Genomic DNA, 13,921 nt, shown 5'->3' on the forward strand with positions numbered 1-13,921 from the left:
TGCAGTTAATTTATTTTAAGTGGGCGCCACCTGCATGCACACAAAAGGTATTTTTATACAGTAGTATAGGCCCTGCTATAGTAGTGCAGTCTGCAGACCAGTGATAACGCCTCAGGCTCAGCTGCCGTTATGCCCGCCCCTCACTGGCCCTCAGTGTGCAACCAATAAATTAACCAAGTTATTATATTAACAAAATATTTGTGTTCACTAACAGTTGTGTAGGCCCTATAGTAGCCTATAATGTGTGTGTGTGTGTGTGTGTGTGTGTGTGTGTGTGTGTGTGTGTGTGTGTGTTGTGTGTGTGTGTGTGCGTGCGCGCGCTTGTGCGTGCGTGCGTGTGTGTGACAATAAAACTACTTTGGTATAACAGCCCCCCCTGCTGGTTATGCTATTTTTGTTACAGCCATTACAAGTAAACTTTAACTTGGTGGCAAACTCTCATTTCTAATAAAATGTAAAAGGATTCGTGTAAGGCTTATTCTATGTGTTATATGTGGTTGAACATGTGTTTGCCCTGCCGCTCTGTGAACAGCTGGTCACCTGTCTGTCCCTCGTCATCACTAAGTGACAATGACAACAGCCTTAGTTATTAGCAACATCACTATCTAGGCTAGGGAATCACTTTCACATAATCTGGTCATCATCAACATCATCATCATCATAATTAATAGCAGCAATAACAAACAATACAAGCCCTAAACTAAAAATAAATGTCATATCATGGTCAGGCATAATTCAAATAAATAATAATAAATCATAAAGCAAATATTCAAATGGCTTCAACAGTATGAGCTTAAGCCAAATGCTACTGTGATAAGTTATTTAATTCCCCTTTATGGTATGTTCCAGTTGCTGTTTCATTTTAACTGAAAGTGAAACAACTAGTCAGCCCTTCCTTCTTTAATAGTGTGTTCTCCACAGCTCTCCGACGTTTTGTGTCTTGGTCTTGGAGTAAATATGTCTGTGAGTAACTCAAATAGTATTGTGCAATGTATAGGAAAATGTTTGCAACTAATTTGTAGTCAATTTAGTTGGTTTTGTAACTTTTTAGTAGGCTAGTGTTTGTGTTTTGTAACGTTTTAGTAGTGTTTGTTGGTCAACTCATTTCCATATGCCATGTTAGAATTCAGTGATTGCATCAGCCATGTGTTCCTTTCAGTAGCTAGCAAATATTAGTGGGATTTATTTAGTTAGCATATATATATATATATATATATATATATATATATATATATAATTGGTAAAACATTTATTATTATTATTATTTAATATTATTTTTAATCTAATGACCATACAGTACTGGAATAGTAGCCCATGTCTGAAGAAAACAGGACTGATAGGCAGTGGTGGAAAAAGGCCTACTCACAATGCGTCGCATAGATGCACTGTGAGCTTGTAGATCTGCTATTTTCAATTTTCATTATTATACTTTTTTTGTAAAATAATCAAAATCTCCAAAGTAACTGGTAATTCAAGTTTTCAAATAATTGTAGATGAGTAAAAGTACAATAGCCTTTGAGAATAGTGGAGTAGAAGTAAAAGTACTGAAAATTGGAAATAGGCCTACTCCAATGAAGTAAGAATAGCCTACCTCAAAATTGTAGACTACAGTACAGTACTTTAAGTAAATGTACTTAGTTACTTTCCTCCACAATCTGACAGACTGGACGATGTAGGATTTAAATAATTCCAGAAGGTGGCAGTGATGTAACATAGGGATGCAAGCTGCCCTTGAAAAAGAAGAAGTATTTCCTTCCTATTTATAGTCATAATAATAGCTCTAGGTAGTAGGTTTATTGTGCAGCCAGTTGACAGCTGGACGACGTCAGTTTAAGGTAGTTTATAAGAGTCGACACATGATTCAGCTTCATAACTGAAACTATATGCAATTATATAACCACGGTGCACTGCTTAACATTTGACTGACATCCGACGATGCTGTTGGTGCTAAACACTGCTAGCTTGATAACGTTAGCCACCAGCTGTTAGCTGGAGACATAGTTTGTATGACATAATAATGACATACAAACACACATAAATATTACATGATGCAATTGCAATCTATGTAATATCGCAGCCATTCTAGGGCTAGTTTGCTTGCTCTCAGGATGCTGAAAGTTAGAGTACAACCAGTCAGCATAATATCCATGTTCTCCACAATATAGCAGTTGTTGGTCTTGTTTCTCTGACCTCTTCAAACCTTTATGTTTTTTTTTTTTTGAGAACCCATGATCAAACCCATCTTATGACTATGTTTGCACCAATGGTTCTCAAACTCTACATTTCAAGGGCCCCCATTACTCTTTTCTTGAGTGTGTGTAAATGTACATTTTAGGGCTGAGGGTCCCTGACCCCCACTTTGACAACCACTGGTCTGAATACGTGGATCACAAGTGGTGTAAAGTATCTAAGTACAATTACTTAAGTACTGTACTTTTTGAGGTACACTATTTTTACTTTACTGAAGTATTTCCAATACTTTTTTTTAACTTCTACTCCACTAGATCTCAGCAGCGGCAAATATTGTGCTTTTACTTCACTACAATTATTTGACCACAAGTTACTTGTTAATTTTGATTATTATTACAGCCCTATGTATACTTTGGCTATACCGATCTATAAGCTCACAACGCATCGCAAAGCAAAGCATTGTGAGCTTGTAGATCTGCTATTTTCAAAAGATTTTAATTTATACACGATGCCTTGTGAAACAAGACATTCTCCATAATGAGTACTTTTACTTCTGGTCCTTTAAGTATGTTTTGATACCAATACTTTTGTACTTTTACTCAAGTAACAGGCTTTTACTTGTAACAATATTTCTACATTTTACTTAAGTAAATGCAAGTACTTTTTCCACCACTGCTGATCACTCATTCTCCCCTGACCCAGAATCCTGATGATCTTAAAACGGCTCAGCAGTAGAGGCACAATAACCTCTCAGTTTTTGTGTGCATACCTGAGAAACTCCTGGAATAAAGACATGACCAGGCCCAGCTCAGGTACAATACAGTACAGTACTTATACATTCATACATACATACTCACCTGGTATCAAATTGCAACACTAGATCTTTTTTTAATCTGATGAATCTAGGGTTGCTATACCTCCCACAGGGATTCAATCTGATTGTATTAAACAACGTCAAACTCACTAATATTGCGGCTCTATGGAAAGCTTGAATAATCCTCTTTCTATCTGCAAAGTGTTTGTTTCAGAAAAATCCACCATAGACATGTTATGAGTTACTTTCTATCAAGAAATCCGAGCAGACTGATCTTTTTCCTAAGTGTTGAACTTTGGAAGCGCTCGTATAACGCCATGTCCCGCTGCCTCCTGCATTATGTGACATTTAGAACCAGCTGGTACACAGGACCGCTGAGTGATTTCCAACGAGCGCTTCCAAACTCCAATACTTAAAAAATAATCACCTAAACTGAATTTCTTGACAGAAAGTAGCTCATAACATGTCTACGTTGGATTTTTCCGAAACAAACACTTTGCAGATAGAAAGGATAATTCAACCTTTCCATAGAGCCGCAATATTGGTGAGTCTGATGTCGTTTAATACAATCAGATAAAGAAAAAAATAAAGTTTTTATGCATTGAATCCCTATGGGAGGTATTGCACAGACCTGCCAACCCATACGCATTTTGCGTAGTAAGCACGCATTTTTAGTCTCTGTACGCAGGTACGCAAACTCCTCTAACGGCTACGCATTATCGGGTGATGGTATTCACAACACATTCTGCATTGTGTTCGGTTGTGTTGTGGGCCAAAGTGAGGCAAACATTTTTGCTCCATGCCGTGTAGTTCCTCCCAGGCACCACATGAATGGTGTGTGAATGGGGCGCATGGCGCTGGGGAGCACTAGAACGGAAGCGATGCTCGTTTTATCGACAGAAGAAGAATGATTGGCGGACTGTTTGTTTTGGTAATAGAGTTATAGAAGAAGGTTTTGGTTTAGTTCAGCATGCACGCATCTCACAGCGACGCAGACGAGTTATCGATCGGATACATAACGGCGATATTAATCAGATTAATGTATAAAGAAGATGATACGGAGAAGGGCCGTGGTGTTGCGCGAGTCGATGCACAGCGACTGTTCGCCCTGTAGTGCTGCCAACGAGTCTAACAGGTAATAAACTTTTAAAACCCTCCTCTGAGGTGAATTCACATGTCATAGCAGCCACGATGGTGAGAATTGGTGAAATCTTGTACTATGCCTAACCTAACCCTATCTGGCGACGCTGGTGAAACGAAACAACGAGCTGCTCCGGTCCGCCTGGAGTTATACTTCGTCATACGACGGTTTTGCAGCGAGCAACCAGTCGGAAAATGTCAAAACGTGTGACCCATCGAGTATGAATGAATGAATGAATTAGGCCTATGTGTATTGTCAAAAACATTAACAGTGAACACATTTATCACCTGTGAATATATGAATGACATTAATGGTCTATCAGTATCAACAATGAGTAGCCTACAGCCTATATGAATGAATATACAGACTAGGCTGTATGTGATCTATACACAATGTAGGCCTATATATCAATTAATGGATGGAATAGAAACCTACATGAGTTGAATACTTTCAACTTAATGCAAATCATGCACAGAAAGGTGGTTTTATTTAGGCTGCTCAATGAACAATGTTTAACAAAGACACAGGTAAATATTTAAAGGTAAATAGCCTACCTGACAATGTAAAGCTATTTTGCTATTTGAATAACATGATTATGTTGATGTATGTTCATTCATTAAGTCACTGGTGAGACTGTTTTGCTAGTCTATTGTTAACTAACTCTGAGCAAGTGCAGTTAGTATATTTTATTAAAGATTTGTCAACAATATTGCCAAAGCAACATTACTGTATTGCCTGGTAATACTAGCCTACTTTTTCTCCTGACCAAATGGCATTTTTATTTAAAAGGTTGTTCTAACATCTTGCCTCCTCCTATTAGTGTAAGTCAAGACATGCAATGTGCTACATTTCTGGTGTGAAATTTTGTTAACATAACTGTAAAGGTCCCACCCAAAAAGGTGCATGGAACCCCCCAAAATATACGCTGTTTTGTGCGGGAAAACAACAAAAATTGCAACGCGGGCGCTGCGGGCGCCGAATTTGCCAGGGTTGGCAGGTCTGCAACCCTAGATTCATCAGATTTACCACTGTATAATGATGCTCGTAAGTGATGTCTCAATTCTCAACCTTTTTCAGGTAGCGTGTTTGTACTGTGTAAGTGAATTTGTGTGTGCTTGCATCTACTGTTGTGTGTCTAGATGTGGCAGCATTCAGGAAGATCTTTTCCAAGTCCAAGCACATAGCCATTCTGACTGGATCAGGGGTGAGTGCAGAGAGCGGAGTCCCCACCTTCAGAGGAGAGGGGGGATACTGGAGGAAATGGCAAGCACAGGTAAGGCAAAACAATATAAAAGGACATTTGAATTCAGTAAAAAGGAACGTTTCATTTTTATTAATTAAACATCTTAGGAGAAGTTTTCGACCTGACGTCATTCACTAAAATGTTCAGCCTGGTCTTGAAAATGTTAGCCTCTACAGTTTAATCTATGATAAGAATCATCTGGAGTTGTACTAAATATAATTACAATGTCTTGATGGTAATAAACACAACTCAAATCTACTATAATATAACAAGCACATCACTCAAAGTAATAGGGCAAGTATAGAACAGGGTGGCCGTGTCCATTGAGTTAAATGGAGAAGTGGTGCCCTGTTCTATTTGGTTCCTCAAGCTCTATATAATACTTGTGGTCTAAACAACAAGTTTTACCACAACGGTGGATTATATTATCACAAATGCTACAGATGAAACCCCCAACAATAAAGCATGTAACAGATTATAAAATTACAGCAACAGCACGTCAACTTGTTTTAGCTGCATGCACACCAAGGACAACAGGACTGGATACTAAATGCACAAACAGGCACAACACCGTGGGCTGATGATTTTTGTTTTGCACTTCAGGTTAAAAACTACAGCAGATTTTTAGTAGCAGTTGCACCAAACAAATTAATGAGTGGGTTAGATTTTCATAGGTGTGTCCAGAGCCAAGGGCATTCTAATGTGCAAGAATGATACCTGGGAAAGACATCCTCCCCTGCGGTCAGTGTGATGCAGCCTGCCATCTTTTTACTCTGCTGTAGATTTTCACCTGAAGTGGAAAACAAGCTACACAATCAGCCAAGGGTGTTAAGTCTGCAGTGAATGTGATTAGCAGCAGGTGTGTTACATTGAATAATATAAATTGGCCCAAACTAAATGGGCTGTACCATTAATTTTAACGGTGAGAGCATGGGCCATTATATACCATTAGTAATGTGGGGGAACAGGAGGCCTTTGCCCTTTTATCCTTTTGACTTCCACATTGTGTTTTAAAATGGAAAATGACTATACTACTTTTTTTTGTCAGGGATGGCATTGTTATGGTAGAAACCCCTGAAAATAAATTAAGAATACAGCAAAAACACGTTGGGGTCGGCCATAGCTGAGTGGTTAGTGAGCCTGCCTGGCGAACCAGAGCCCCTGGTTGTTGGAGGTAGGATTCCAGGCCAGGCTAGCAATCTGTTGAAGTGTCCCTGAGCGAGACACCTAAACCCCTAATTGCTCCCCCTCCGCGCTCCTCTGTGGGCAGCACTCCGCTGGTTTAAGCTGAAACTGAAGTTCCAGAAGTGTAAAAAAAAGGTATTTAGCTGCTGCTGTGTCATTTAAAATAACACAGTTGCCGCAAACTTGCAGTTTTCTGGGAAAAACTGAACGCTGCTTCTCCATGTTTTGTTGTGATTCTGGGGACAGAAAGCAGATCTGTCCCAGATGACCTAAGAGTTCTGGATGGTTCCTAATATCGCACAAGACCAAAAATGTATTTTGGCCCTAAATCATTCAGTGCTTTGTAAGCCAACCGTAGAACTGGACTGATATGCTCCACGTTCTTGGTGTCAGTAAGGATTCAGTCTGCAACATTCAGAATCAAATGCAGTCATCTACTTGATTTTTGGAGCTGTGTGAAACACAGGCTCCCTATACGTGGCTGTGTGGGTCTGTGTGTGTGTCTGTGTGTGTGTCTGTGTGTGTGTGTGTATGTAGCCTGACTTCGGCGCGTAACTAGTGCCGCACCATTTACGCCACTCGCGCAATATATACATCAAAATGTGCGGCTCGGCCGGGAATGGTGTTCTATTACCTTTCGTTCCGATCCGCCTTACCATGTCGACGTAATCGGCAAAAAACGACGCTTAATTGTCCCCATTGACTTATAGAAGAAATCACTTTCAAGTATTTTTCTCTCGTAAACCATAGGAGCTACAGTTTCAAACCTCGGAGAGGAGATTCATAATGATTTGAAGAATGAATCGAAAAATAATTACATCACTCGGCCTCATGGTGGCGCTATAACGGCCCACTTTACGTTTTGCCCCGTAACTCTTGAACCGTGGATCGGAAAATTAAAATTCTTTTTTCCCTGGATTCCTTGGGTCAAGACGCATCTCCCCATATAGGCCACGCCCATTTGCGCCAGGATAGATTTTCCGCCATCTTGAATTTTCTCCAAAACACACTTTTTGCTCCTTTTCCTACATATTTTCTTCAAATGTCACAAAAATCGGTACACATGATCTACACACACACACACACACACACACACACACACACACACACACACACACACACACACACACACAGCTCCACTTCACACGGGTGTGATTTTTTAGGGAAGACCGGTAAAGACTCTTTACAGTAGTCAAATCTACAGAAGATGTTAAAAAATATTTAAAAATGTCTTTGTAAATCCTTACAAACTAAACTTATTGAGACATATAGCTAGAAAAAAAAGCCTTGTATTTTGTGTATCTGTTTCTCATTTTGTGGTCTCCACCAAGCAGTGCCTTCAGAACTTATGTGACCCCTATCCTCTCATTCCTCCCATCTACCTTTCCTGTGTCTGCCTCTCTGTCTCTTATCTCTTACTCTCTCCACTCTGCTAGGAATTGGCCACTATGGAGGCCTTCTCCAGAAACCCATCCCGTGTGTGGGAGTTTTACCACTATCGCCGCGAGGTCATGTTGAGCAAGAGTCCTAATCCCGCCCACTTGGCCATTGCGGAGTGTGAGGAGCGACTGGCCAAACAAGGCCGAAGGGTCACCGTCGTCACACAGAACATTGACCAGCTCCACCACCGCGCCGGGTCCAAAAATGTCCTGGAGCTCCACGGTATGTAGCAGGGTGGTGAAACCTTATTGTTCAATACCAGTATCTGATCATTTGAAAAACACTCCGCTGATATTAACTGATTCTTCCATCCATTTCAGTTTCACCTCCAAATAAACCTGCAGGTTTTACTCAGTCTGGAAACTCTCAATAGCTACATACACATAATGGCAATATACTTTACAGTATAGTAAATAAGGTTGTTTTGGGGTACAAGTAGGATATCTATGGATGCATCTGCATACTAATAGCTGATACATTGATGCAACCCTATCAAACACAATTAAAGCACTAAGCCCCTTCACTGCTAGTTAGGCCTGAACGATTTTGAGAAAAAATCTAATTGCAATTTTTTCTGACAGATATTGCGAAAGCATTGGAGTATTACTAACTAGGCAAATGGGCAATCATGCAATGGTTCAGTTCAGTTATATTTCCAAAATGTTCCCTTTTATTTTGCTTATTAGCAATATAAAACGTTTTTATATTCAGAAAAATCTCAGCAATGCTTTAGTCTGCCTCTTATTATTACTTAAGTACTGTACTTTGTGAGCTTGTAGATCTGCTATTTCCAAATAGTTTGTACTTTTACTTTTGATATTTTAAGTACATTTAGATGCCAATACTTTTGTACTGTAACTGCTGGATGTCTGAAAACTGTACTTCACTTCAGCTTCTTCTCTGTCAATTTTGTCTATGTTTGCCTTCTTCCCCTTCCATCTTCACATTGTGGTGTTTGTGAATCCAGGCAGTCTCTTCAGGACGCGCTGTATGAGCTGTGGCCATGAAGAAGCCAATCACAAAAGCCCCATCTGTGCTGCCCTGGATGGTAAAGGGTAAGAGCTTAGGTTGCAAGAGGCTTGTTGCCTCTGTTGACATTTCCTCCAATTGTATTGCAAGAAAAATAAAATTTTCACATTTCAGCACAACGTTGACCATATTTTTGAATCTTGTATTTATGGTTGGGTGACCAGACGTCCCGGTTTGGCCGGGAATGTCCCGTTTTCAAGCTGCGTGTCCCGGTGTCCCGACAAATATCTCTAAAACACTAATATGTTCCGGTTTTCAACACTCACTACAAAATTGTCCCGGTTTTCGCCAGAATTAAAATTATAGTAGCTGTTTTCAGTGGTTGCATAGACATTTATCATGTTCTTTTCATGAAAACATGCTCACTTAACAAATCAGAAAACATATTCATTGCGTGTCTGAATTCAATGCTGAGGCTGTTTGTCAATCACTCACTGCCTTTATGCGTGTATGTGCGCGTGCACAAACGCTAAAGAATGGGCATGTGCGTTTGCGTTAACATGCGCATTGCTTTTAGGGTCCCTATTTTTGGCAACAGTTGTTCGTGTCCCGGTTTGAGCGGCTGAAAATATGGTCTCCCTAATCTATGGCATGTGAGCAACCTGCCAAGTTAGATACTTTACATTTGCCAAATACATACTGATTGACTTATTGCTATTACTATTTATTCTGCCAAATTTGCCTTTGGCTTCATCACTGAGCTAGATTGAAAAGTAGATCAAATTGAATACACAACTATACCCCACAAGACACAAGGAAAACATTTCATGTCTTTCCAAGATGTGTTTCAGTCCGCATTTAGAAAAGAAAGTACTATATCTGTTGGAGCATGAATAAAACTCCTTTAGCTCGAGCCACACTTAGACTCTAGATCAGAATCAAAAGGGTTATTGCATTTATGAGAGACATGACTGACTTGTACCTTTGAGTTTGGCATATTTAAGTACTGCATCTATCTACTCTGACAATAACTACACGTATGCTATTTACAGCTACATGTAATTGTAAACCAACAAACTTATCTAAATATCTCCACAGTGCTCCTGACCCAAACACCAGTGATGCCAGGATCCCAGATCAGGACTTGCCCAGGTGAGATACACACCCATGTTCTCTACACCAGGGGTCTTCAACAGGGGTTCCGGGACACCTAGGGGGTCCTCAGAGTTACTTCAGGGGCAGTGGTGCTTTGGGATTTTTTTTCCCGGGCGGACGGTCATTTATTGACGTCACGTGCACGCGCGTGCACGCGCCTCTAGAGGCTATTTAGATAGAAAGGATGTCAGCAGATCTAATGGTGGGAAAACAATAGTTTTCTAGTCTTAATTACATTTGCATTGTTACTTAAGATTTTATGTTCTACTTTCTTTAAATTCATTTAGAAAATACAGCGCTGCAGTAGGATAGAGAAACAAAGTTTGCCTTGAACGAATTTCAAACACTAAATACCACAGTAATATGGAGCCATGTATGAGGACACAGCACACACATCGACACATGCACATGCAGTCACAGCTGGAAACCTAAGTAGGCTATATATCCATATGAATAGAGGCTTGAGGACGCTCACACATTCACCAGTCTAGAAACCTGTTATGCATAGTAGTAGCCACTGATTAAAGTATTGCTTGTAGTTATCGCGGATTCGCGGGGTGGGGGGTTGTCGCGGCTCTCGCGGGGGGTATGCACGCGTTTACACGGTCGTGCACCGTTCGGTGCCGTCCGTGCGCGTGCATGTGGGGAAATATTTCCGGCCACACGGCGTCCGGCCCCGTCCGGCCCCCAAAGCACTACTGTTCAGGGGGTCCTCCAAATCTTCCAATCCTTTTTATATTAACAACTTGAACCCTAGTGTCCATATTCTGAGAACTGTAGCCAAAAATAGCAGATCTACAAGCTCACAACGCCTCGCCCGTTGTGAGCTTGTAGATCGGCTATTTTCGTCAAAGGGGTTTGGTGTAGAGGGGGAAAAGAGCAGACTAAGTACAGAGTGAAAGGTCAAGTGTAAATATCTGAAAACACAAATTGACATCAATCCAAAATACACTGATGATTGTGCTGTCAAACAATGAAACGATATGGAATCTATGAAAAGGTTGTGGGGGTCCCTGCTTCATCTCTCTCTCAACTAATGGGTCCATGGCATGAAAATGTTGTGCTCTACACAGTTGTTTCCGGATTAAATCTGGTGCTTCACCAGTCTAGCAAAGCTATGGGTAACTGAACCGGAACCAGACCCGGGTATGCCCCCTTTGGGAAACCAGGACTACAGTTATGCACAGTGCCTATTCTGGTTATTAAATGATTTCAAACATATGCCTTAATATTTGCAACATGTGTGTCTTTCTGATTGCATGTGAGCCAGGTGTGAGCAGGAGGGATGTAGTGGTCTCCTCAGACCCGCCGTGGTTTGGTTTGGAGAGACGCTGGACTCGGACGTCCTTGGCCTCGTAGAAAAAGAGCTCGAAAACTGTGACCTCTGCCTTGTGGTAGGTCTCTGTTCAAGTCAAATCCTTTTTTCCTGGACTATTAAAAATAGACTAGCCAAAGTAATTTGAAGCGCCCAGATAAAATCTTGTGCTAACCAAATGTACACCATTGTCCACAGTGGTGTTTTCTCACTGTAAGCGACTTGGCCATTTGACTTATTGTATTATTCTTTTATGCATAGACGTTTGGAATTTGTTTAATCAACTGGAAACAAATCTTGCTCTCTTGTCCGCTGCAGGTCGGCACATCGTCCATTGTGTACCCAGCAGCCATGTTTGCCCCACAAGTGGCAGCCAGAGGAGTCCCTGTGGCTGAGTTCAACATGGAAGATACTCCAGTCACCATGCGCTTCAAGTCAGTGTTTCATTAGTTCACTCACTCACTCACTCACTCAATTCCCTTACCACTTGCAATTAACTATGAAGTGTCACTGCACATGAGGTAACATTCACAGCTCTGGAGAGCTTATCTAAATCACTGGTTATCCACCTGTGGAACGCAAGGGTATTATTGCAAGCGGCCCCCCAAATAATTAGCAAAACATTACAATTTTGCACAGCAGACGATAGGCCCATGTAGGCTATGTATGTGGTCAGATGTGTGGGCTGCGAAAGCTTTCAAGATTTCCAAGTGGGCCCTGATCCATAAAAAGCGCTGGGGGACCTGCTTCAACTAAGTATAAAGGCTTTAAAGGGGAGGATTTAAATAAATGGATGTACTGCAGGTCAGCCGTGCTACACTTCACCGGCAGCAACAAGCTACAAGTTGTCACCATGGTTAATAGGAGTGGACAGGACACACTCACACACACACACTTCATTCAGAATTATTAATTAATTCACATCGGATTTTCACCCTAGACTAGAGAGCACTCTGACATGTGTATTTGTGTGTGTACACGGATGTGTGGATTTTAGGTTCCACTTCCAGGGCCCCGCTGGGATCACCCTGCCCCCAGCACTCGCTCGCCACGAGACCGAAGGCAATTGAGGAAGAGTCCCGGAATCTGACTGGTCTCTTCAGGCATGCGTCACTTTATGTACTGTAGATCAGACTGTCTAATGCTGAAGGGCTTATTGGAACACGTGTCCCATGAAGGATACTGGGATGAATAAGACCCATCAAACAAATGTCAAGCGAGCATTTATAACCCATAATACAGTGTTTCTTCGCCTGTCGCGGTCCAAACAAGAAATGCTGCTCCCTTGTATATACCCCATTGTCTGGTGTCGAATCCACTGAGAATATTTCCTCAAATCCGCATCATCACAGAAATATACTGTAGGCCTGTTGGGTAGGTCTACATTGATGACGACAGCAAACGGCACCAACACGAAAATCAACAATGCCGGCAGTGAAGGCCTTGCCTGACTTGGATGCAATGACATTGGTTGTAGCTGATTTAGATTTGATTGTAGCTGAGTTTTATACAATTAAAACCAGAACAGCATGTCGCTTTCAAGACCTTTCTACAGGGAGATGTAATCGCCCTCCTGCCTGCCTGACTGGTTTAACCCTATCCAATTGCGTTGCGACTCAAGGCAATGATTGTGATAGGTCTATTCAATTTATACTTCTGACCCTCATTATTGATGCCATGAAAATGTTTTTAATTAGCTTGACAGCTTGACCCCAGATTAGATCGGCTAGACCTCGGGCAAGATTAAGAAAGTATGACAAAACACCCTACTACTGCCAGAAAATAGCCAGCTTCCTATGGTTTAAAATAATACTTAATAAAACAAATACCTTTGTTGTATTTAAAAGCAGGATTCATGAACAAGGTGGCCGTAGCAAATAATTGCCATTTGTTAAATAAACACCATAACATTCTTGTAGCCTTTACAGATACAGTTAATGCATTTTAGAGTTATGACAGCAGGGGTCAGTGTTTAGTTGCCAGTGCTCCAGAGGAAAAAACAGATTCACTGTGGTTTGTGCCTGCCAGGGATATGTGTTGTATGGAGTATTATCCTAATATATGGGTAATTTATTTTTTGTAAAAGGCTGAATTGGTCATGTAAGTAATGTCTTCCTCTGCTTTGGTTAGAGCAGTAATGTTTTTAGAGGATTTGGGTGTGTATTACCAATGTATTTGTCATGTGTCTGAATATTGTTGGAAAAACATCCAATGAGATAAAGCTGTATTCCTACTTACTGATGAGACTGAATTAATTTGTTCCTTATATTTTGTGAATTCTATTGATCACTTCAGATGGAAATCCTATAGCCTATAAGAGCCTGAACCACCATGATTTAGAGTCACTATTAGTTGTGCTGGTGATGGATGTGTGTGTGTGTGTGTGTGTGTGTGTGTGTGTGTGTGTGTGTGTGTGTGTGTGTGTGTGTGTGTGTGTGTGTGTGTGTGTGTGTGTGTGTGTGTGTGTGT

General features: G+C 41.0%; 1 protein-coding gene across 2 annotated transcripts; it reads left to right on the forward strand.

Annotated features, from left to right (window-relative positions):
• The first annotated feature begins 957 nt into the window (after positions 1 to 957).
• Positions 958 to 13,689, forward strand: sirt5 (sirtuin 5). 2 transcript variants are annotated; one of them, XM_080735036.1, is made up of 9 exons: positions 958 to 963; positions 2,893 to 3,002; positions 5,285 to 5,418; positions 8,010 to 8,235; positions 8,981 to 9,068; positions 10,081 to 10,134; positions 11,408 to 11,531; positions 11,771 to 11,886; positions 12,450 to 13,689. In XM_080735036.1, exons 2-9 carry the CDS (start codon positions 2,900 to 2,902, stop codon positions 12,520 to 12,522), a joined length of 918 nt encoding a protein of 305 aa, XP_080591162.1. In that variant the 5' UTR covers positions 958 to 963; positions 2,893 to 2,899; the 3' UTR covers positions 12,523 to 13,689. The 2 variants fall into 2 exon arrangements, with proteins under 2 accessions (XP_080591162.1, XP_080591161.1); XM_080735035.1 differs by lacking the exon at positions 958 to 963 and adding an exon at positions 1,749 to 1,835.
• The last annotated feature ends 232 nt before the right edge of the window (positions 13,690 to 13,921 follow it).

The sequence above is a fragment of the Nannobrachium achirus genome, assembly GCF_963921795.1.
Source record: "Nannobrachium achirus genome assembly, chromosome: 1".
Taxonomy (NCBI): domain Eukaryota; kingdom Metazoa; phylum Chordata; class Actinopteri; order Myctophiformes; family Myctophidae; genus Nannobrachium; species Nannobrachium achirus.